Source organism: Eurosta solidaginis, chromosome 3, assembly GCF_040869045.1.
Source record: "Eurosta solidaginis isolate ZX-2024a chromosome 3, ASM4086904v1, whole genome shotgun sequence".
NCBI classification, from domain to species: Eukaryota; Metazoa; Arthropoda; class Insecta; order Diptera; family Tephritidae; genus Eurosta; species Eurosta solidaginis.
In genome coordinates this window covers 187,566,554-187,592,662 of record NC_090321.1, presented here as the reverse complement: position 1 = coordinate 187,592,662, position 26,109 = coordinate 187,566,554, and the positions used below count along the sequence as shown (strand labels likewise).

General features: G+C 39.0%; 1 protein-coding gene across 4 annotated transcripts in view; it reads left to right on the top strand.

Moving 5' to 3' along the window:
- The window catches only part of Sod3 (Superoxide dismutase 3), a 36,114-nt gene extending 21,684 nt beyond the window's left edge, over positions 1–14,430 (top strand). Inside the window, exons 2-5 of one of the 4 annotated variants that reach the window (XM_067774298.1) lie at positions 9,710–9,800; positions 9,890–10,099; positions 10,304–10,554; positions 14,162–14,430. In XM_067774298.1, the coding sequence (XP_067630399.1) occupies positions 9,710–9,800; positions 9,890–10,099; positions 10,304–10,554; positions 14,162–14,267 (658 nt within the window). In that variant the 3' untranslated portion in view covers positions 14,268–14,430. Of the gene's footprint in view, positions 1–9,709; positions 9,801–9,889; positions 10,100–10,303; positions 10,853–13,784; positions 14,086–14,161 lie in introns of those variants that run through there. The other 3 variants (XM_067774297.1, XM_067774299.1, XM_067774300.1) reach the window with 3 other exon arrangements.
- Positions 14,431–26,109: the final 11,679 nt, after the last annotated feature.

Sequence of the window (26,109 nt, the reverse complement as noted above, 5' to 3'; positions counted from 1 at the left end):
AACCAGCATCAACACTAGCAACAACATCAGCACTGAAATCCAGCGAAGAATCAATCTTGCCAATAAATGCTACTTTGGACTAGGTAGACAATTGAAAAGTAAAGTCCTCTCTCGGCGAACGAAAATCATACTCTACAGGTCACTTGTACCCGTCCTGCTATATGGGGCAGAAGCGTGGACCATGGCAGCAGATGAAGCGGCTTTGGGAGTGTTCGAGAGAAAAGTTCTTCGAAAGATTTATGGACCTCTACGCGTTGGCGATGGCGAGTACCGAAGAAGATTTAATGATGAGCTATACGAGCTATACGCAGACATCAACATAGTCCAGCGAATTAAAACGCAGCGGCTGCGCTGTCTAGGCCATGTTATGCGAATGAAAGATGATGCTCCGGCCAAGAAAGTGTTTCTATCGGAACCCGCTTATGGAAGCAGAGGTAGAGGGCGGCCCCCACTCCGTTGGAAGGACCAGGTGGAAAACGATTTAAACTCCCTTGGTGTGACCAATTGGCGCCGGTTGGCGGAGCGAAGGAGCGACTGGCGCGCCTTGTTGGACGGCCATAACCGTTTAGACGGTTAAGCGCCAATCAAGTAAGTAAAGACATGTCTCAATTGGATAAATCCAATTTCAAGGGGTTGTGTTCGCAACCTTCTCTAGGGGTTGCCAGCACAATATATAGCTTCTCCAACCCAATTGTAAACTCACCTAACCGTGGCGAATCCTGTTTCATTGGCAGCCGAGGCTCTGATGACCCCAAGTTCCTCGTGGAACTAGGGGGTGGGGAGGGCGGGATGGCCCAAAGCCTTCGGGGAGTGTGTTTATCGTTAATACAACAACAACAACAAAGCATGTACTTTTAGACTGAATGAAATCAATAAATAAATAAAATGAGCGTACAAAGAAATGACTAGTAATTCAGATTGATATTATTGACAGGTTGACTTAGCACATTTTTTTAACAGCTGACGACTTAGCACATTTACACATCATTGCCCACAGCACGTAAAAATTAAAAATTTAAATATTTTTTTTTTTTGTGATCGATGTATTTTGAATTCAGTTTTAAAATTGCATTAAAATACAATTTTAAAAAAAGTGACTTAGTACATTTTCACATTAAGCTAACGATATGTGCCTTTTATGATTGAATTTTTTTATAATTTCTGAAACTCATATTTCTCTTATATATTGAACTCCTATCGGACTCATTATTATGAGTCCTCCTAAAATGTGTGAGGGGTTAGGACTGAATGAAAAAAAGCGCGCTAAAAGCAGAGTATTAACACCTGTGGAAGAGAGAAAGAAGGAAACCTCCATGGTGCTATATGCATGCATCGAAAACACTCTCTCACTGGGTATTTACGAAAATTGACAGGCCCATACTTTTATATGGGGTCCCTGCGTGCTAAATGGCTAAGAATATAGCGTTAAAACCTACAACATGGTTAGGGCTTTGGGGCAGATTGAGTGCATCCTCAATGGCCATAGCATTACAGCGACATCTACTAAAGGCGAAACAAACTATCTATCTATCTATCCACAATAGAGTCGGAGGGTTGGCACAAGGGTGCGGAAATGGCAGAACACACTATACACGTGCATACCGATGGCTCATAAATAACTGAAGGGGTCGGGTCTGCCGATATAAAAATAAGTGGATCCTACAAGCTGCCAGATAACTGTAGTATCTTTTAGGTGGAAATTATAGCAGTGAAGATAGCAGTAGCTATTCTGAAGTAAGCTGCTTAAGCTACAGTATCGTCAATATATATATTGGTAGTCAGGCGGTCATTAAGGCAATAATCTTACACAGTACCTCACAGACCCTCACTAGGGTAGGCACCTTGTCGTTGGTGTGAGGGCTTAGCCGAAGTCCATAGCGCCCGACTATGAGGCGGAGCTGTTTAGGACTGACATCTACGCCGTTTCGCCTCATAGGAGGGCGGCGGGATGTCGGTGACCAAGAACTGCCAACCCCCTAATCCAGGGTGTTATGCGGACCGTGCCTATTGGACGATTTGCAGCCAGGGGATAAATTCGGCTGTATTCGAACGGAGCCTTCCCGATACCGGGCCGTCTCGGAAAGTATTTATGGCCTTACCGCAGTAAGGGGCGCTGCTGTGGCGGACGATTCTTTCCCCGTATATAATACCGGACCGCTGAGCCCGCCTTGTCGGGCAGGTGGTCGTACGACCAAGATGAACAACTCATTACCTGAATGTAATAAGGAGGATGTAAAGAGGAGGACTGAGTCGCAGTCCAAGGACGACAAATACGAATTAAGCGATGCGTCGGACTCGGGGAGCGAGAGTAGTGCTGATTCAATGAACTCCGTGTTGGAGAAGCACACAAATGAAAACGGAGTAGAAGAGTGGAGAAGGGTACGGAGCAGAGGAAGTAAAAGAGCTCTCTCGCAGTACCGTGCAGCACTAAGAATTGTACAACGCATGGGAGCAGTGGTCGACCCAACAGAAGTGGAGATCGAGCGCTTGGAATGGGCCCATGAAGCGGTAGAAGTAGGTCGAAGGCAGTTCAAAAGGTTTGCTGCGAGAAACCCTCGGTTCTGCAACCGGTACGAGGAGGAAGAAGCGTCGAATGGCAGAATGAAGAGGCAACGTTCGGCAGAAGGCGACAAGCCTGCTTTCAAGAGGCCGAAAGGACCCAGTCCTAGAGCCGCGAGGCAGGGCAGTCGCATAGACAAGACAAGTAGGCCCAAAGCTGTAAGACAGATGGGTTCCAATAGCGAGGTAGCAACTACCTCGAAAGCTGCCAGTCAGAGGGAAGTTCCAACTACGGAAGTAGGAGATAAGCCAAAGGGAGACTCCGGCTTTCTCGGAGGTTCCAAAGGGAGATAACACTAAGACTCCTGCTTTTCCCGAGAAGATGAGCGATGTGGCAAAGCAGTCACTGACTGTGGCGCTGGTTGATCGTAGCAGTCCGTTCGGACAAATGACTACTGAAAGGTGGAGATCTGTGGAAAGGGAGCTTATTAGCTTAATGCTTAAGATGATGCGGGAACAACCAAGTAAGCCCCTTCCAACCTTTGATTCGGGGGGATGGTATAATGGTGTGAAGATGATAGCGTGCGACAACATCGCGAGCTTGCGGTAGCTGGAGGAAGTCGTTCCAAACCTCCAAAGGCAAGGCACGAACGCGCGGTTTGAGGTGGTGGATAAACCGCAAATCCCCACGGTACCAAAAGTTAAGGTATGGATACCATGCGTGATGAAGTCGGAGGATACACTGCGACTTCTGCAGAAACAGAATCCGAACATACCGACACAGGATTGGAAGGTACTTACTGTATCTCGGCCTACCGAGGATGGTCAGTTCTACATCTTCCAAATAAACAAGCAGGCGGAGGATATTTTGTACACGCAGCTTGGCAAAATGTCCTTTGGCACTGGCAAAATTTACATGCGACTCAGGAAAAGAAGTCCCGAGGATAAAAATCCTAACACGCTGGAAGTGGGCGAAGTCGAAAAGGATCTCAGAATAAATAAAAATAAATGTAAGGCGCGATAACCTCCGAAGAGATCTAAGGCCGAGCTTCTCTTCCAATTTGCGTCGTGCTCCTCTTGATTTTCCCTACAAATTGGCCGGACGGGACCTACATGTTTTATGCCGACTCCGAACGGCATCTGCAAGGCAGATGAGTTTTCACTGAGAGCTTTTCATGGCAGAAATACACCCGGAGCGCTTGCCAAACACTGCCGAGGGGCGACCCCGCTCAGAAAAATTTTCTTCTAATTGAAAAACCTTATTTCTAAAATTTTGATGTTGCTTTGCCCGGGAGTTGAACCCGAGGAATACGGTGTGACAGGCGGAGCACGCTACCATCACACCACGGTGGCCGCAGAAGCCTAAGGGAAAAAAGACAGGTGGAGGTCCCCGACGTCACCACGAACGTGCTAGAAGAGGACCAACCGCTAAATGGTGCTGTGACTCGCACAGAGGAACACACGGCACAACATTCACGAGGGGCTGAAGGGGGCCTCGAATACTCTAAACCAAAAGGGCAAGAGGAGGACGACGACGTCAAGACGAAGGTGCTGGAGGGGGACAAACAGCCCAATGGTGCTGCGAGTCCTACAGATAAACCTCCAACACAGTAAAGTGGCGTCGAGCGAACTCCTCCTAACCCTTGAGGAGGGTTCGTTTGACGTGACGCTGATCCAGGAGCCGTGGCTCTCATCGGGAGGAAAGTTTTCTGGACTTAGCGCGCGCGGGTTTGGCGTTTACTACGCACAAACGGAAGGACGGGTGCGAGCTGTAGTAATGGTAAGGAAACAGCTGCATTCATATATGCTGCCTAATTACACCACCGAGGATCTCGTAGCGGTGGCCGTTGAGCAAAAGAATAACAAGGCATTTATCCTGGCGTCCTGCTACATGGCCCATGCTGCGGAGGTTCCACCGATGGAGTGCAAAAGGCTAGTACAGGAGGAAGGGCGCAAAGGGCGGTTGGTCATAGGCGCAGATGCAAATGCGCATCACAATGCGTGGGGAGGAGCAGATAGGAACGAGATAGGCGAATCTCTATTTTGTTACATCCTGCAAACCAATTTACAGATAGCCAACAGGGGAAATGTTCCTACATACATTGGTCCAACATCCAGCAATGTTCTGGATATTACATTGAGCTCCGAGCGTGATATATCAAGGTATGATTGGATGGTTCTCGATAGACCATCCTTCTCCGACCATGCGTATATAAGCTTCAGCATCCCACTAAAGAGGGTAGAGAAGGGAGGAACCTTTAGAAACCCTAGGGCAACGAATTGGACTAAATTCCAGAAACATGTAGAAACGAAACTGGGACAACCCAAAGAGGTTGCTAATGTAGAGGAACTGGAGGAGTCGAATGAATTCCTAACAAGGACGCTTATGACTGCGTATAACAAAGCTTGCCCTCTAAGAAGATTCAGAGGAAAAGCAAAGCCGCCATGGTGGAGCAATGAGCTGAGTCTTCTAAGAAGACAGGTAAAAGAAATGTTTAAACTCGCAAAGACCGCGGAAAGCGAAGCGTGTCGGGACGAGTACAGGGATCTACTGAGGATCTACAAGCGTGAAATTACCAGGGCGAAGAGAAACTCATGGAAAAGTTTCTGTACGGACATAGAGTGCTCCAGTGAAACAGCACGGTTGAAAAAAGTTCTAGCAAAGGGAAACATAGTCCAGGGACTAATAAAGAAAGAGAACGGGGAATGGTCACGTGATAGTGAGGAATCCCTTGAGGTGCTTCTCGATACACATTTCCCATCGGGAGACGGTTTAGAAGAACCAGCAGACATCACTCACACTTCGATCACGGAGCTAGTGGTGCCGGGCTTGGTGACCGATACCAAGATCGAGTGGGCAGTGAAGACGTTTTCTAAGTTTAAATCGCCGGGCCCAGATGGTATATTCCCGGCCATGCTACAAGTCTCAAGTAGGGCGGTCGTGGAATGGCTTAAAATAATATTCGATGGGTGCATAAGACTGAATCATGTACCGCACTCTTGGAGAACTGCTCGTGTAGCTTTTCTACCAAAGGCGGGGAAGATCGGTCACGTGTATCCGAAAGACTATAGACCCATTAGCTTAACATCATTTCTGCTCAAAACCTTTGAGAGGCTGATAGATGTGTACATAAAGTCCAACGTGGATGAAAAGCTGCTCTCCACAACACAGCATGCGTACACCAAAGGCAAGTCGGTAGACACCGCATTGCATAGGGTGGTAATAAGCATAGAGAAATCCCTGGAATATAAGGAGTATGCTCTAGGAGTCTTCTTGGACATTGCCGGGGCTTTCAATAATGTTGCAAAATGGGCGATTATGGATGGTCTTAATTACATTAAAGTACATCCTGCCTTAATCAGATGGATCGGCTGCATGTTAAATTGCAGAAAGATTACATCACAATGGGGATTGTACGAGGCCACGAAATCAGTGGACAGGGGCACGCCGCAGGGAGGGGTGCTATCACCTCTGCTGTGGACACTGGTCATCAACCAACTGCTCAGGCAATTCGATGAGGGACCCGTAAAACTTACGGCTTACGCAGATGACGTTGCAATTGTCATAAGTGGAAAATGCCTTCCAACGATTAGTTCTTTGATGGATCGGGCGCTTCGGGATATTCATACCTGGGCATCTAATGTCGGGCTGAAAGTCAATGCGGAGAAGACGGATATGGTCTTGTTTACAAAGAGGTACAAGGTCCCAAATTGGACCAGGCCTAAGTTAGGAGCGGTGACCTTACAGGAGAAACCTTGCACAAAATATCTAGGAATCATCCTAGACAGTAAGCTGTCATGGAAGCTCAACGTGGAGGAGAGGGTCAAGAAGGCCTCAACGGCACTCTATGCATGTAAAAGAATGCTGGGGTGTACGTGGGGCCTATCGCCCTCTCTTTCTCATTGGGTTTTTACAGCGATTGTAAGCCCTATTCTATACTATGGAGTCCTTGTTTGGTGGAAAGCCACACAAAAAACAACATACCTCAAAAATTAGAGGGGGTATGCAGACTATCGATGCTTTGCATTACGGGAGCCCTGAAAACAACCCCGACGGCTGCACTGTATGCCATTCTGCACATTCCACCTGTAGACCTGGTAGCAAAGAACAAAGCGTTAACGACCGCAACCAGGCTCGATGCTTCGGGGCAGCTTGAGCGCCGACCATATGGCCATAGTAGTATAGCGTCCTCAGTCACAAGACGAACAGACTACATGATTCCCTACCTGCACTTTGAGGGAGATCTTAAGGCCACAATAGAGGTGGACGGTTGGTGCAAGGGTGCGCAAATGGCGGACGAGGCGATACATGTGTACACCGATGGTTCCAAAATAGTGGAAGGAGTAGGGTCTGCGGTATACTGCGCTGATCCGGAATTAAGCAGATCCTACAGGCTGCCGGATTACTGTAGCGTTTTCCAAGCGGAAATATTAGCCGTAACCAAAGCAGTAGAAACCCTGGAAGAGAATAGCTTAAGCTGCAACCGTGTTAATTTTTATATTGACAGTCAAGCAGTAATTAAGGCAATAATCTCGCATAGCACAGCATCTAAATGCGTGTTAGAGTGTAAGCAGTCTCTGGAGAGCATCGGGACAGGGAGAAGCATACATCTATATTGGGTCCCAGGGCATATGGGAATAGATGGGAATGAAAAAGCGGACGAATTAGCTAAAAAGGGCGCATCCCTTGAAGCTTGCTCCGTAGACCTCCCAATTAGATTGGGCGAGATTAAGCGAAGGCGAGAGGTGCACATGATCGACCAAGCAGAAAAGGCGTGGGTTCAAGCGCGGGGCTGTAAAGTGTCGAAGATTATGTGTAGGTTTTACAACCTTAGACTAACACAGTTGCTTCTATCATTAAAAAGAGAGGACTGTAGACTCATGACGGGTATTCTGACTGGACACTGCCTTCTGGCGTCACATGCCTTTAAATTAGGCTTGGTCAGTGATAGCAGGTGTAGGAAGTGCGGGTTGGAGGAGGAAACGATCGAGCACGTTCTGTGCTCGTGCCGTGCACTTGCCAGGCTAAGACTCCAGCTATTAGGAGTGATACAGCTGTCAGATCTAGAAGCAGCAAGTGGCTTAAGTCCTAGGAAGCTTCTAGTATTTGCCAAGAGGACGGAGTTATTTTATAACATAGGTCCTGGTTTTTGATAGGGTTTTTCAGTTTGGTCGTTAAAACAAACTTCTGGTAACACTACGGACTCAATCAGTCTATGTGAGGTCCTCATGGACCGGCCAGTTCAACCTACCTACCTACCTCACAGTACTTCATCTAAATTGGGTTCCTGATCTTAAAGGGATAGAAGATAACGAAAAGGCCGATGAGTTGGCAAAGCAGAGTGCAGCACTTGATGAACCGAAGGTAGACGTCCCAATCCCCTCAGCAGAAATCAAAAGGAGACATGATTTGCAGATGATTCATTAAGCAGGAAAGGCCTGGATAGAAGTGGGGCATTGCGAAATATCTGAGATCATGTGCAATGATATCTCTAAAAAGAGAATACTTAAGTTTCGTGATGGGCGTAAGGGCGGCATAGTTGCCAGATCTCGGGGCAGGAATTAAACTTAATCATATAAAACTACAAGTACTTTCATTTGGTCGATTAACAAATTCTGGTAACACGCATGTCTCACCACAGCGGCATAGACACTTGAGTATATGCAGATTAAAAAAAAAATCTTTATAAAATAAAAATAGTTTTGCAATTTCTATGTCAAAAAATCTATGATCTATGTTTAAAAATCAAAGTTTAGCAAGAATATATCTTTATATAAGGAGACATTTTTCGCTGATTTTTGGCCATTTATATAAAGAAAGTGCTTAACATTTCTTATTTTATTTTTATCTTAAATTTTCTCGGCGTCTTATCCTATCAGTGAAGTTTTACAGATGTAGCTCAATGAGAACTTACATAAAAATCAATCCCAAAATTCACTCCGTTTCGTACGATTTTTCTAAATATCTCATCCCGTGCGCTCCCTAGCGAATCTTTTTGTGTCGTGTCATGTCGGCTGTCATCGACCTCTGAATTAAGTTTGAAATTTCAAGTCTCTAGCGCATCGAGAAGTTACTTAAAGGCTTCTTTGAAAATTTGCAAATTCTTATCTAATTATTTCGATCCGTGCGAGGCCTAACGGATTTTTTTCCTTTTGTTGCATTGTCAGGGTGTTCTAACGTATGTGTAAAGTTTCACGTTTGTAGCTCAATGAGAAGTTACATAAAAATCGATTGCAAGGTTTGTATGAAAAGCGGACAAAAATTCAACCGACCTAATATAAAGGAAGTAAAATGAGCACTTATATATTTTTCGGAACAAAATGCGCAGATCCGAATGGAACAATTTAATTTAACAGTATTATACCCTAATTAATCTTTGAAGTAAAAGCAAAAAGTTTTAAAGCAAAGTGGATTTAGTTTTGAATAAATTTATTTTGAACCGAACCGAATCATTTTTTTTTGGGTGGTTTTTGGCTCGCTCTTCGAGCTTTAAAGTAAATACCGTGCGGTTCGTGGTTCAAACCTCAAAATAGAGAGTGGCTCGGTTAATGAGCCCGTTTGGTGCGAACCGGTTTGCAGTCCTGATATTAATTACTACACCCCGTTTATACCAATAAACTAATAGGCTTAAGAATATAATTTAACAAGTAAAGTTAAAAATAATATTAATATATGGACCTAATGAGTACGCATGGACAATAGTATTGTGATGTGAAATATGAATCAGTGATCGCTTACCACAACACATGGTCCGTATATATCAGATTATAATCACCAGAAATTGTATAGCAGCTTCTGTTGATCTTAGAATTTCGAGTATATGGGAGTTTCAGACACCAATAAACGTGTTTGACAAAATAGCCGCGTTTTCATGTACATGTATATACATCTGCATTTGTGACTAAAAAAGCTCTCATCTTAAAATTGTTTGGAGAAATAGCCGATACACAAACCTTTTCGGTAATAATGTTTAAAGCATGCCACAATTTAAAGTGGAGACATACACTTTTTAGTACTAATTTTATGCGCAACAGTTTTGTAAGTGTATATAAATTTATACACTTAGCAGTCCATATAAAGTTTAGGCGCATATGTATGAACATGTAAAAAACACAGCTTATATTTCTTTCAATATATTTTTGATAAATTCTATTTCGCAAATGTTTATATAAATTTCGAATAAACCGTTCGGTTATCTTCTCTTTTCAGCAAATCGCTAAAATCAAAACAACACAAAATGCATTATCATTACGCTTTAATAGCCACATTGGCCTTGTGTACGGTCAGCGCCCTAGCGGAGGTACATACATACACGTTTCCATTCTATAATTTTAATTTATATGTGTATAAACATATCAACTTTGTATATTTCTAAATATTTGCTAACAGAAAAGTGCTACCATTGAAGCTATTGCTTATATGGAAGGTCCCGTTGTAAAGGGCAATGTTACATTCATGCAAAATGGTTGCTCTGAAAATGTTCACGTACATGTTTACTTAACTGGGCTGGCTCCGGGTAAGCACGGTTTTCATGTGCATGAGAAGGGTGACTTAACTAATGGATGCGCCAGCACCGGTGGACATTTTAATCCAGATAAGGTAATTTACATACTTTAATATATGTATGCAAATTTTTGGATAATGCCCAAAAAACGCTTTGTATGGCCTTTTGAACAATGCTTAATTTAAACCGAAGCAAAACTGAGCATTTGTCAAAACGGCTTGAAATGAGCTGATATTCATTGTCCGTTCCACAAAATAAAAGTTTATCTATAACAAGTTTACACTTTTCTCTTCCTACAGATGGAGCATGGTGCACCTGGTGATGAAGTGCGTCACGTTGGCGATTTGGGTAATGTGGAAGCCGATGCAAATGGCATTGTCGACACAACTTTCACCGATCACTTAATCAGTTTAACTGGCAAACGCACAATTCTCGGCCGTGGTTTAGTTGTGCACGAATTGACCGATGATTTGGGCAAGGGTGGCCATCCCGATTCGAAAAAGACCGGAAATGCAGGTGGACGCTTGGCTTGCGGTGTCATTGGCGTAAAGTAATTATACAAAAACAAAAAAAAAAACGCTTTCACTTCAACACTCTTTAATGGTGTTAATGTTTAGGATTTAATGATTTTAATATCTAAGCTTTGCTTTAGCTCCAACATCTTAATTAATCCTAATTAACGCAATTTTTCCTTTTTTGTCTATTGTCCTTAACGCAAATTTTCTACAACTTCTTCGTTATGCTTTTGCCTAATTTTTTGCACTTTTCATTATTCTTCTTATTTATGTTTTTGTTAAAAGAGTTGGTGTTAAATGTCTCGAATAAATTGAAAGTTTTTATCGAATTAATTAATTATTTTGCTTATGTATGTTTGTATGTAGATTTGTGTGCACTGTTCAGTATGTGTTTAAATTTATATGGGTAAGATAATCATCCTTTGAGTATATGTGCATATCTAAAAACACCTGCAGATGCACCTTATAAACAACAAACGGACTATATGGTAATTGCTTAATGTGTAGATACGGTCGAGTGTAATGTATTCAATCACCCCGTATAAGGTAATTACTTACATGAATATTAGGGCGGGTCGATTTAAAAATCGCTCATTGCTCTGTGAAAATCGTATTCTAGGGATCAAAATAAGAAACTTTGCCGAAGGAACCATACCTCTAAAACGAATTCTGATGTCCCCCCTTTGGATCGAACTTTTGGGTAGGGGCAATTTCAATTCTACCTGCTGTGTCTTGTGGTGGCTTAAAAAAAACAACACAAGCAATTTTACGATCTGCATTTGTGTCACAGTGATAACTTCATTTTTTAAAACGGTTGAATAAAAAACCCGCATAACTATGTTTACGACTTGCAAATGCATCACAGTGATGCCTCGGTTTTAAAAGGGGGATGTAAAAACGCTAATTTCTAATAATTTTTTTTAATTTCTTTTCTATTACTAAGTTAAATTCATTTTTTCATTTACATATGTTCTGACTAAATAAATTTCTAAAGAGAAAAATAAACTACAAAAATAAAAAACATAGGCATTTCAAAGTGGGATTTTTCAAAATTTGCCCCTACAACCCAAAGGGGGGACAACAGAATTCGTTATAGAGGCATGGTTCGTTCCGCAAAGTTTCTTATTTTGATCCCTAGAATATGATTAGACAGAGCAATGGGCGATTTTTTTGCCTCCCCACAAATCGACCCGGCCTAATGAATATATATGTATGTAAATAAAAGTAACATCGAGCCATTCAACCTAACAACTGTTACTACGAAAGTATAAACTGAACATTTTTAAATTATATGAGGTGCGAATTGTTTACAAAATGACGATAAAGCTCCAAATACAAGCTTTTGCGGGATATTTTGGATTCTAACTTGGCATTCTGCTCCTTTCTGCCAACAAAAATTTTTGTTGAACCTCAATTTGAGAACAAAACATTATGTAATAGCTAAAATAAAATTGAGGAATTTTATGTTCTCAAACCCATTTCAACATATCCAGAACGAAATGGAAGCAATAAAAACTGGGTTGAATATACATATATGGGAACACGTTAGTCATGATGAGCGTAACATCAAGCGAATATAAACATTTTTCATATTTAAGTATACCGATTCATTCAACGGATCGTCAACCAGCTTCCTAGAAATGCCTTCTTGTAAAAATGGTTTTCAAATAGCAACCAAGTTGAAAAAAGTTTAAGAAAACGTTGAGTCTATAGCAAAACAACGCGATATCCAAACTGAGAATTTACATTTTGTCAAACCTCAATATTTATCTGTTTCCTGTGTCTTACTCTTCCCAAATCTTTCCCAATTTCCCAGCCTTCCGCTTCCTCTCTTCTTCTTCTTTTCTTTTTACTTCGTCTTTTATGTAAAATAGATTGATATTATCCTTTGTATAAAGTCCTACGAACTTTTCCAAAGACATATATACATTGTATTTCATCAAATAAATTTTACTTGGCTAATGACTCCTCAATCTTTGTCTAGCGCAAAAACACTAAGTTCTTCATCGTTATTTCAAACTTGTATAGATAACATAGTTGAAATGCGTTGCATGGTTGCAAAAAAACACAAAATAGCTAATGGTTAATGGCAAAGTCGAAATCCCAGCATAAACCCTAGCAAAAAATCGTTGTCTGATTGTCTTCGATTTCAGCGAAAAGTAAACTAAACACAAATTTTCTTGGCGTTCCAACTCAAATATTAAGAGAGTGCGCTCTCCATGCCCGACCTTCTCAGTTTTGAAACTAATCAATTAACCCGTACTATTCTTACTGGGAACTTGCTTGTCAACAGTTATGGGTATGTACCCAGTTCTAAAGGGCCCAGACTTGACTTGGCTTGAGAACTGTAACTTACAGTTCTGTTAAATCAACATTGCATGTTACTGATTACTCAAAACTTAGCAACACTTTACTTGACTTAAGGCTCCATTACTGATACTTAGCATAGACTTGACTTGAGAACTGTCACTTACAGTTCTGTTAAATGAACATTGCATGTTACTGATTACTCAAAACTTGGCAACACTTAACTTGACTTAGAAGTCTGTTGAATTTTGATTTTCTATGTAAGTTCTAAGTGTCGTTTACATTTTGAGATGCCATTTGTTTGTTTCCATTTCATTTTGACATTTTGTCATACAAATTGACATTTATTTAAAAATAAATTTCAACGCTGATTATGATGCAAGATTGTATGCGCCAAGTGGAGTATAATCGTGGCTAAGTTGCCAAGTTTATGCTAAGTATCAGTAATGGGGGCTTTAGAAGTCTGTTGAATTATGATTTTCTATATAAGTTCTAAGTGACGTTTACATTTTGAGATGCCATTTGTTTGTTTCCATTTCATTTTGACAATTATTGGTTATGATGCCAGATTGTATGCGCTAAGTGGAGTATAATCGTTGCTAAGCTGCCAAGTTTACGCCAAGTAAAATCAAGTATATGCTTAGTATCAGTAATGGGCCCTTAACATAACCTCCACCAAGTTTCCAATTTAAATGTAGAGTAAATATCATGTGTCAGGCGGCCGCCGTAGTATGGTGGTAGCGTACTGCACCTACCACAATGAAGATCCTGGGCTTACGCCCGGGCAAAGCAACATCAAAATTTTAGAAACAATACACCTTGAGCATAACCTTTTTTGTTTTTAAAACTAAAATTTCCCAGCATAAAGTAGAAATGGTGTACACTTGGAAAACTTAATCAGCAAAAAACAAAAAACAAAAACTTGTAAACAATTCTTAAAACAATCATATTTTTACAGCGAAAATTCATCTGTTCAACCATCAGCCATACAATGCCAACCAACATTTTATGTGCCGCATCAACAGCCACAAGATCATGCTATCTATCCCATTTTAACATCGAGTCTGCCATATCCATATACATATGCTTTACCATATTTTTATTGAAGGAAAGCGTTGTAAATAGATGTATTTCTTCTCAATGTGTGTGTTTTTGTTATTAAAATTATTAGTATTATTAATAAAAAAATTATTCTTTCAGTCTCTTTGATGTATGTAATTTACTGTGTAGTTAATTTGTGTCTATGTAAATGTGCTTTTACGTACAATTTTGTGCATATTTTTTTCTCAATTTTCGCTAATATATTTTTAAAATTCTAAATACCAACATTTTTAGAGGTGATATGCATGAATTACCCTGCTTCAACAATACCAGTCCTGTATCACTGGCTAGCTTTTCGGCTATTATCCTGACAGCGTTAATTGGCCACATCATGTCATAGATGGAAAGTGAAATTCCAGAAAATCAAAGTTTTCAAACCAAGCCATTTATCAGTAAAATTGTGTTACCTATATTATTTATTTATGAATTAACTTAATATTTACATAGTCATTCGAGTATTTCCTTGTTTGAACAAAAATAAAAATCTCTAACTAGCTAAAATACATGAATCTTGTATAGACTTTATTTTCGGTCCAAATAGGTAAGTTTATTGTAGGGACACAACTTGTATATTTACAAAGCACACCTACCAGTCTTTCAAAATACGATTTCTTTAATTTTCTTTTATTTTCTTTCCTTTCCTTTCCTTTCCTTCTTTTTCTTTCCTTATCTTTTCTTTTCTTTTCTCTTCTTTTCTTTTCTTTTCTTTTCTTTTCTTTTCTTTTCTTTTCTTTTCTTTTCTATTCTTTTCTTCTATTTTTTTATTTTCTTTCCTTTCCTTTCCTTTCCTTTCCTTTCCTTTCCTTTCCTTTCCTTTCCTTTCTTTTCCTTTCCTTTATTTTCCTTTGATTTTTTTTCCTTATTTTTTCTTTTCTCTTATTTTCTTTTCTTTTCTTTTATTTTCCTTCTTTTCTTTTATTTTCTTTTATTTCCTTTCCTTTCTTTCTTTTCATATCCTTTCCTCTCCTTTCCTTTAATTTCCTTTTCTTTCCTTCTCTTATTATATTTTATTTTATGTTATTTTTAATTATTTTATACACTTACAAAGTATTACAGAAAATTGTTGAAACCAACAAAAGTAATAAATACTCCAACTTATATATTTTCGATTGCTTTTGTAAACACCTTGAATATCAGCAAAGAAAATTACACATTTACTTATATTTTCTGATCCTCGCGCAATACTTCCAACAAAACAAGTGCGCACACATTCTTCGTTTATTTACTCGTGAGATCAAATCTGAGTTCGTTTGCATGCGCTTGCTGGTTTCCTCAACACGAATACATACATATGTACCTGTGTATACATTTTTATACTCAGCTGAGCAGAGCTCACAGAGTATATTAACTTTCTTCGCATAACGGCAATCCATAACGGCATAAACTAATCGAGATAGATAAAGACTTCAATATATCAAAATGACCTGGGCGAAAAAAGAAATTTATTTAGCCATGTCCGTCCGCCCGTCCGCCCTTCCGTACGTCCTTCCGTCCGTAAACACGATAACTTGAGTAAATTTTGAGGTATCTTGATGAAATTTGATATGTAGGTTCCTGGAAACTCATCTCAGATCGCTATTTAAAACGAACGAAATCGGACTATAACCACGCCCACTTTTTCGATATCAAAAATTTCAAAAAATTCAAAAAGTGCGATAATTCATTACCAAAGACGGATAAAGCAATGAAACTTGGTAGGTGGATTGTCCTTATGACGTATAATAGAAAATTAGTAAATTTTTGGACAATGGGCGTGGCACCGCCCACTTTTGAAAGAAGGTAATGTGAAAGTTTTGCAAGCTGTAATTTGGCAGTCATTGAATATAACATGATGAAATTTGGCAGGAACGTTACCACTATTACTATATATGTGCTAAATAAAAATTAGCTAAATCAGATGAAGAACACGCCCACTTTTTAAAAAAAAAAATTTTTAAGTATAATTTTAACAAAAAATTATCTTTAAAGTATATAAGTAAATTATGTTAACATTCAACTCCAGTAATTATATGGTGCAACAAAATACAAAAATAAAAGAAAATTTCAAAATGGGCGTGGCTCCGCCCTTTTTCATTTAATTTGTCTAGGATATTTTTAATGCCATAAGTCGAACAAAAATTTACCAATCCTTGTGAAATTTGGTAGGAGCATAGATTCTATGACGATAATTGTTTCCTGAAAATGGGCGCAATCGGTTGAAGCCACGCCCAGTTTTTATACACAGTTGACCGCATGTCCTTCCGCTCGGCCCTTAACACGATAACTTGAGCAAAAATCGATATATCTTTACTAAACTTAAAATAAATAAATAAATGTAAGGCGCGATAACCTCCGAAGAGATCTAAGGCCGAGCTTCTCTTCCAATTTGCGTCGTGCTCCTCTTGATTTTTCCCTACAAATTGGCCGGACGGGACCTACATGTTTTATGCCGACTCCGAACGGCATCTGCAAGGCAGATGAGTTTTCACTGAGAGCTTTTCATGGCAGAAATACAATCGGAGCGCTTGCCAGACACTGCCGAGGGGCGACCCCGCTTAGAAAAATTTTCTTCTAATTGAAAAATCTTATTTCTAAAATTTTGATGTTGCTTTGCCCGGGAGTTGAACCCAGGGCATACGGTGTGATAGGCGGAGCACGCTACCATCACACCACGGTGGCCACGGGTTTACTAAACTTAGTTACGTACTTTTCTGAACTCACTTTGAATTGGTATAAAAAATGGCCGAAATTCGACTAGACCACGCCCACTTTTTTGATATCGAAAATTACGAAAAATGAAAAAAAATTCCATAATTCTAAACCAATATGAAAAAAGGAATGAAACATTGTAATTTGATTGGTTTATTGACGCAAAATATAACTTTAGAAAAAACTTTGCAAAATGGGTGTAACACCTCCCATATTAAGTAGAACAAAATGAAAAAGTTCTACAGGGCGAAATCAAAAGCCCTTGGAGTCTTGGCAGGAATACTGTTCGTGGATTTACATATATAAATAAATTAGCGGTAACGGACAGATGATGTTCTGGGTCACCCTGGTCCACATTTTGGTCGATATCTCGAAAACGCCTTCACATGTACAACTGAGGATCACTCCCTTTTAAAACCCCAATTAATACCTTTAATTTGATACCCATATCATACAAACACATTCTAGAGTCACCCCTGGTCCCCCTTTATGGCGATATCTCGAAAGGCGTCCACCTATAGAACTAAGGCCCACTCCCTTTAAAAATACTCATTAGCACCTTTCGTTTGATACCCATATCGTATAAACAAATTATATGTCATACAAACACATTACAGCGTTACCCTAGGTTCATTTTCCTACATGGTGATTTTCCCTTATTTTGTCTCCAAAGCTCTCAGCTGAGTATGTAATGTTCGGTTACACCCGAACTTAGCCTTCCTTACTTGTTAACTTGATTATTATATATAGACTAGCAGACCCGTCAGACGTTGTTCTGCCCTAAATTTGGTCTATCTCCATACATTTTAATAAACTTTTTCCGTCTAACTCTGCCCCCCCCCCCCCCTCACCTTCATCACTTTTTCTTAGTCCTTTTATTCACTCCTCCCTCCCGCTTTTCGCTTCATCTATCTCTATTTTCGTCTCACTCTATCTCTTTCTCAATCTCCTTCCGTCTTTTCTCTTCTCTAAAGTTTTTCCCATTCTTCTTCACCCCTTATTTCCAGGCAAATCGAATAGGACGTTTGTAAATAGTTATGTGGGTATTATTAATTCATGTCTTTATTTCGGCTTCGCATGCACATTTATCAGTTTTGCCAGGTTAATGCAACTAAATCGAATATCACAATGAAAATTACTTTAAAGCTCTCGGCAACAACTTTCATTTGATATCCATATTACACACACATTCTAGGGGAATCGTGGTCCAGGTTTTGCCCATATCTTGAGACCCTAGTCATCCAGCGGTATAAAAATTACTCTGTACTAAAGCACTCATCAACAGCTTCAATTTGATACCCATAATGTAAAAACACATCCTAGTGATACCCTGATGCACGTTTTGGCCTATATCTCGAGACCCTTCACAAATAGGTATGAAAACTACCCTGTACTAAAGCACTCATCAACAGCTTTCATTTGTTATCCATATTGTATAAACACTTTCTAGGGGTACCCGGGTCCACGTTTTGGCCTCAATCTCGAGACCCTAGTCACCAATAGGTATGAAAACTAACCTGTACTAAAGCAGTCATCAACAGCTTTCATTCGTTATCCATATTCTATAAACACATTCTAGGGGTACCCGCGTCCACGTTTTCGCTTATATCTCGAGACCCTTAGTCACCCGCGGGTACAAAAAATACCCTGTATCAAAGTACTCATAAGCAGCTTACATTCGGTACCCATATTGTACAAACAAATCCCAGGATTACCCAGGTCCACGTTTTGATCTCAAGACACTATCCAGAACGGGATAAAATTAGCCTATGCCTGTCTCTCCGGTTCTAAGCTACCCCTCCACCAATTTTCAGCCAAATATGTTCATCCGTTACTTCCTCTTCAATCACTCTTTATCTATTAAAAAAGCGCATCAAAATCCGTTGCGTATTTTTAAAGGTTTAAGCATTCAAAGGGACATAGGGACAGAAAAAGCGACTTTGTTATATACTATGTAGTGATGTACATCCATACATACCTATAAACCCAGGCCCGAAGTTAAATAACGCAGCGAATGCTATATATGTACGTATGTATGTGTCGCATCAAGCCTCACTCAAAAGCAATTAGCGCGGACAGTTCACAGCGAACAAACACACATACGCATTTTTTGATTAAAGTGTTACTTTTGTTTAAACAATTTGGCTGATATAAGAAAGGAATCAAGTATTTTTTTGATGCATATCGAATGTAAATATTTCAAAGTTTTACTGAAAAGTAGAATTTTTTAAATCCATCCATCCGTTAATGAGTTATAGCTGTGTAAACAAAAATTTTATGATTTTTTACTACATTTTGGCAATTTGCCACGCCCCTATAATATATACCTTCAAATTATATTAACTATACCATCTCACGTAGCTAAGCTTTCAAATGCAAAAAACCGTTTTAAAATCGGAGCATTCTGTGTGAAGTTGTGTGCATACATGGCATTTAGCGACTTTATTTTATAAGATTTATAGATATAGATATCATTTTGGTTTCATCGTCACGCATACATTTTTGCAACTAAACCGATTAAAGCATTATAAATCTGCAAAGAAATTTACTAAAACTGAACCAGATATCGATCCGTTCTATAAAATAACTATTTTTCTGGGTAGCTGAATAGGGACCGATCTATGCAAAATCGTCTTATTCATAATGCGGTTTTTTTGTAAATCGTCTATATTAATATTTCTTACCTACTTTTTTCGGAAAGCGGAATGCTACAAATTTAGATAGAGGAAACGAGAAAAACGAAAAGCAAGGCAAGAAGAAAGAGACTGAGAAAGATATATATTAAGACGAAGAAAAAAGAAAGTTCGAGCAGAGAAGGGAGAAAGAGAGGGATCTAGAGATATGCAGAGGAAAGGAGAGAAAAATACAGAAAGAAAGAAAGACGCAGGGCAAAGGAAGGGAGAGGGAAGATCGAATAAAAGGAAGAGCGAAAGATATACCTTATTTAGCTCAGAGAAAAGTCTGCTGGGTCTGCTAGTATATGTAAATATCAAAAAAAGATACATTAGAAAAACTTGGTCAATACCTAATATAAAAAAAGTTTTGAACACAAACTTATTCTGCTGTGTGTTTATGCGGTTGCCGCAATTATAATTCGATTTTCGAGCTTTTTCCTTTCTTGTTTTTTCTTCTTTTTTCTATTCACTTCAAAATAACATCCCTTATGATACATGTTTTTTATTTACCTTTATTGGCCTATATTATTTTTGAGGTAAGTATATTTCTATTAGCTCTCTAATGACATATCCTGATACGAATTTGGACATATGATTTTACAAACGTACGCAAGTGTGTATCAGAGAATTGAATGAGTGACTATTTTAGTAAAGTCAAAGGTACTTGAATTAGGAGCAGCTCCACGCGAAGGAAAGCTGCTGACATAGACTATTGGTTCTTACCGCTACTCTGCGAAAGCAATCTATTCCGACTTGAAAGCAATAAAGCGCCAAGAAACAATGGGATAGCCGTCGAGGCGTTCAATGCAGAAAGCGAATGGTTGATAAAAATTAATAAAATTTAATTTAATCCATAAGAAAGGTGGTATGGCAAAACGCGCCACATACTGCGGAATCAGTCTGCTTATTTGATTTTTTACTATTTTCCGAAATGGTCGGCATCGAAAAATTAGTTGTGATGCAAAAGACGTCATATCCATAGAACAGCACCCTTCATGCAACCAAAATTTTTAGCAAATAACTAAAAATTTAAATCCAATATCGAGTTACAGTCTACTTCTGCAGTTCTCTGACATTGTAAGTCATTAGAAAATACTCAACACTAGTGAATCTGGTGGTAGATAGCATAAGGAATACCGCCTTCGAAATGTCATTCATGTTTATATTTCTTAGCTCATTGGTGAACAATTAATATTTGATATACGGTTGGGATGTTAATGCCTAGACACACATTAATCATTATAGGAAATTATTTTCCATATTAAAGACTGAATATTTAAAGACACATATTTTCGAAAAATTACGCATGTTTTGGTTTTTTATAGGTTACTGCCAAACATTCAATGACTTTTATTTCTTTCAAATAATATTAAGGGATATAAGGGTACTTTTTGGTACTTTTCGTAATTTCTGCCCCATCTTAATAGATAATTCAAACAATGCTTACATATATTACAAAAAATGTTGTCTAAAAAATCATAGAGATCGGTCATTTATATAACTTATATCGCATGTATGCAACGCATCAACAAAAATAAACTACGGTTTTTGAGGTTGCGTATTTGCCATGACGTAGCAAATGCAAAGCCGTATATAATTTTTTGGAGAATGCAATGCTAAATATCTATTGCTTTTGGAATGCAATCCACAAAGCATGTTTTTTGATCCAAATTGTGTTGAAAAAATTTATCAAAAATGTATGAGTTTAACCCCCCCGATGTCGGGTTAGATAGGTGTAAGGTCCTTTTCAAGGGAGTTCAGGATTTTGTACAAATGGTCTAGCATCATTGTATTTGCAAACTGGTGTAGTATTTTTACACAAATCGCCAAAAAATTATACGGCTATGCATTTTGTATTTTTATTGATATTAGAAAAAATTGCAAAGTTTACAAACGGCGATAGTTACTAGGACATGGTTCTGAATTTCACTTCTTCATCAGCTAGTTTCTCGGGAGCTGAGTATTGAACTCGAAATCTCCAATCTTCATACTTTATACTGGTGTAAAGGCCATATGAATACCCCGCTGCTCGCTTTGCAATTGGTCTCTAAGTATTGCCTTTTTGTTGCTGTTCCTTTAACCACCATTTAGGTACATACTAATTCTATATACTTTTAATCCTTAAACATTTGATTTTTATAGTATTGCTTTTATTAGCAGTACTTCCGGTGTTCACTATTATATCAATATTATTATCCGTATTTAATTTGCGAGACATGCTCATATTGCTTTATACAATTTCCTTACACTAGTATAAAGTACGAATGTTGGATATTTCGAGTTCAATACTCAGCTCCCGAGAAACTAGCTGATGAAGAAGTGAAATTCAGAAACATGTTCTAGTAACTATCGCCGTTTGTAAACTTTGCAATTTTCTCTAACATCAATAACAAAAACAACTGTATAAGGCAATATGAGCATGTCTCGCTAATTAAATAGAGATAATATATTTTTATATTAGACCAAACCTCAGCTCTCTCTCCGGGCCGTAGTAAAATCCTCAAATCTCTTGCTGGCAGTACTTGGGGAAAAGATAAAGAAACGCTCATTACCACTTACAAAGCAATTGGCCAGCCGATTGCATACTACGCGTCCCCTATATGGTCGCCAAGCTTAAAAACTACTCAGTGGAAGAAGCTACAGGCCTGCCAAAACACTGCTCTCAGAACCGCCACGGGCTGTGTTCTTATGTCCCCAGAATACCATCTACATAATGAGGCGAGAATACTCTCCTTCAGGGATAGAAATGAGGTGCTAACCAAACAGTTCCTGTTGAATACCCAGAAACCTGGGTACCCCAACAGACATCTGATTGATGAGCCAACACCGCCCAGGGGCTTAAGGAGTCACCTCCGGCACCTGAGAACTCAGCCGTATGAAGCAAAAAACACAAGCAGGTCCTCAGTGAACTTCACAAACAGGCGTCGGACCTTTATGCCAGGAATTGCCCGGTGAATCCAGTACTCAAAGAACAGTACCTAAAACTTGCGGAAGAAGAACGCACACTACGTAGGGAAACGCTCAACTTCGATCTGGATACTGTAACAGGTTAAACTCTTACCTATCCAGAATCAACCCCGACATACAAAATGTATGCCCTGCTAGCAATGTGTCCCCTCATGACACCAACCATCTCTTTAATTGTAATGTGGAACCAACGCCTCTAACACCCCTCACATTATGGTCCACCCCTGTTGAAACAGCAAGTTGCTTTGGACTCCCGTTAGAGGATATTGATGACAATTTGTGATCGGTCGCACCTATTGGATGGGGCGAAGCACTGCTACAACAACAACAACAACAACCAAACCCCAGCGAAGCGAAGGAGGGTTTGCTAATAATTTTTTCAAAATTTTTCATTACTGTGACACATTTCATTAACAAACTTACACCTTTCATGTCAAGAAGTTTCATTAATTATTTTGCAATGGGTTTTACCTGTCAATTTTTCCGCAAGTTATACTAGGATAATTAAGTTTACCTAGTGCAGCTCAACAATTAAAAGTTTGAGTACGACATTCACCTGCATTTAGAAATGTGTGAGTGTTTTTTATAGTTTCTGTTCATGATATTTCTTTTATTTTGGTGTTGTGAAATACCAAAACACAAAACCTTAATTACTGGCACAAATCGCCCCACAATAAAAATAAGAATTTGCATTTGAATCTTGATTGGTGTCGCTAGAAATGACTCCTGAGTAAGCCATGAATTCCTGCACATTAACTGAAATTTTCTTGACCGCAATTTTCTTGACATTTTCCTTTATGCGACCAACGCAATCACGCGATATAACTTCATTTATTAGTTGAAATACTTTTCGGTAGATGTTTGTGTGTAGGCGGTCTAGAAAATCAATATTCATGGGAAAGTAGTTGATCCAAATTTCTTGTCGCGTGTATGAACACCTACTTATTGAAATTTGAGCAAGAAAAAGTTGGGGATGTACGCAATTTATAAAAATTATTTATTTAGATACAATTAAATGTATTTCCTTTCTAGTGTTCTGTTTGTTCATATCGTCGATGCCTTTGCAAAACCGTCTATCATCCAACTGCAAAACCGTCTATCTAACAGCGTTTGAATTATACAGGAGAGCAGAAAAACTTATTTTAGAATTTTTAATGATAAATTAAAGTAATATTTTTTTTTTTTCAATATATAGCAGAACATTTAGTTTGCCCCTGTTTTCCCCCTTTAATCGCGTCATATAAGAAAAAGAGCTTAAATGCAATTTTGGAGTTCAAATTCAATTTAGCCGTTATTTTACAAAATTTATATTCAAATATAAAAGTTATGATATTTACTAATGCCTACTTAGTCTCTTTTGACCATTAGCGTTTGGAGCAAATAAAAACAAACTTAATTCACCATTCCAACCCGACGTTTCGCTAGTCTCTCTAGCTTTTTCAAGGGCGATTTGTGTATTTTTATAACAAAAAGCAAAGCATTAATATAAAAAACAGAAAAGGCATAAGTGCGTAACATTTCAATATTAGTAATCACAGTATTACATACAAACAAATATCAGAAAACAAGAGGCAAAAAACACTTTGAATAATATAACACGATTTATATAGAAAACTCACATAATTGGACTATTTAAACAAATTTGTTAAAACTAAAATTATTTTCGGTACCATTCCATAGTGGTATCATTGTCATACTAAAACGAATTAATGTTAGAGACAGAGGGTGTAAGCAGCAGCAACGTCATCTGTATCTTCCTTTTTGTTTATCGTTTTGTCTCTTCTTTGCAATATTCGCAGGCTTTCTAATGTGTTCAAGGAAAAGCCAGGTACACATTAGAAAAATGTTTTGCTTTTTGTTATTAAAATACACAGATCGCTCTTGAAAAAGCTAGAGAGACTAGCGAAACGTCGGGTTGGAATGGTGAAATAATTTTTTTTTATTTGCACCAAACGCTAATGGTCAAAAGAGCCTAAGTAAGCATTAGTAAATAAAAGTTATGACTTTTTATGGATAGGGTGGAATGTACTGATCTCTAAGAAATCTCAAGTTTGCCAAATATTGGTATTTGGGTGGTTTTGCAATTTGTCGATAGAGGGTTTTGCAAAGGCATCGACGATATATAGGAATTCAGGTCAGGTATTAAAAGTTTGTATTTCCAATAGAGTGCTTAGTATTTTCATCAAATAACACTTTAAGCCCTGAAGAAAGAAATTTCAATTGCCAAAAACAAGCTTACTAACAGTTTACTATGTTACGAGAATACCGAAAATAACTCCGAGAAGTCATCTATTGCATTAGGTGCAAGGTCATGCATAAAAGGAACCAGCAGCTCATTACTTCTTGCTGGTCATGTCATGCAGACGTAACCAGCGTTGACTTTTTTTCGGGCATCGCCAAAGAAATATAGTTAACTCTTGTCAACGAAAATAATAATTTAACAAGTAAGGAAGGCTAAGTTCGGGTGTAACCGAACATTACATACCCAGCTGAGAGCTTTGTAGACAAAAAAGCGAAAATCACCATGTAGGAAAGTGAACCTAGGGTAACCCTGGAATGTGTTTGTATGACATGGGTATCAAATGGAAGGTATTAAAGAGTATTTTAAAAGGGAGTGAGCCATAATTCTATAGGTGGACGCCATTTTGGGATATCGCCACAAAGGTGGACAAGGCGTGACTCTAGAATGTGTTTATACGATATGGGTATCAAAGGAAAGGTGGTAATGAGTATTTTAAAAGGGAGGGATCCTTAGTTCTATAGGTGGACGCCTTTTCGAGATATCGCCATAAAGGTGGACCAGGGGTGACTCTAGAATGTGTTTGTACGATATGGGTATCAAATGAAAGGTGTTAATGAGTATTTTAAAAGTGAGTAGGTCTTAGTTCTATAGGTGGACGCCTTTTCAAGATATCGCCATAAAGGTGGACCAGGGGTGACTCTAGAATGCGTTCGTACGATATGGGTGTCAAATGAAAGGTGTTAATGAGTATCTTAACAGTGAGTGGTCCTTAGTTCTGTAGGTGGACGCCTTTTCTAGATATCGCCATAAAGGTGAACCAGGGGTGACTCTAGAATGTTTTTGTACGATATGGGTATCAAATGAAAGGTGGTAATGAGTATTTTAAAAGGGAGGGATCTTTAGTTCTATAGGTGGACGCCTTTTCGAGATATCGCCATAAAGGTGGACCAGGGGTGACTCTAGAATGTGTTTGTACGATATGGGTATCAAATGAAAGGTGTTAATGAGTATTTTAAAAGGGAGTAGGTCTTAGTTCTATAGGTGGACGCCTTTTCAAGATATCGCCATAAAGGTGGACCAGGGGTGACTCTAGAATGCGTTTGTACGATATGGGTGTCAAATGAAAGGTGTTAATGAGTATCTTAACAGTGAGTGGTCCTTAGTTCTGTAGGTGGACGCCTTTTATAGATATTGCCATAAAGGTGGACCAGGGGTGACTCAAGAATGTGTTCGTACGATATGGGTATCAAATGAAAGGTGTTAATGAGTATTTTAAAAGGGAGTGGGCCTTAGTTCTATAGGTGTACGCCTTTTAGAGATAACGCCATAAAGGTGGACCAAGGGTGACTCTATAAAGTGTTTGTACGATATGGGTATCAAATTAAAGTTATTAATGAGGGTTTTAAAAGGGAGTGGCCCTTAAGTATATATGTGAAGGCGTTTTCGAGATATCGAACAAAATATGGACCAGGGTGTACCCCAAACATCATCTGTCGGGTACCGCTAATTTATTTATATATGTAATACAATGAACAGTATTCCTGCCAAAATTCCAAAGACTTTTGATTTCGCCCTGCAGAACTTTTTCATTTTCTTCTACTTAATATGTT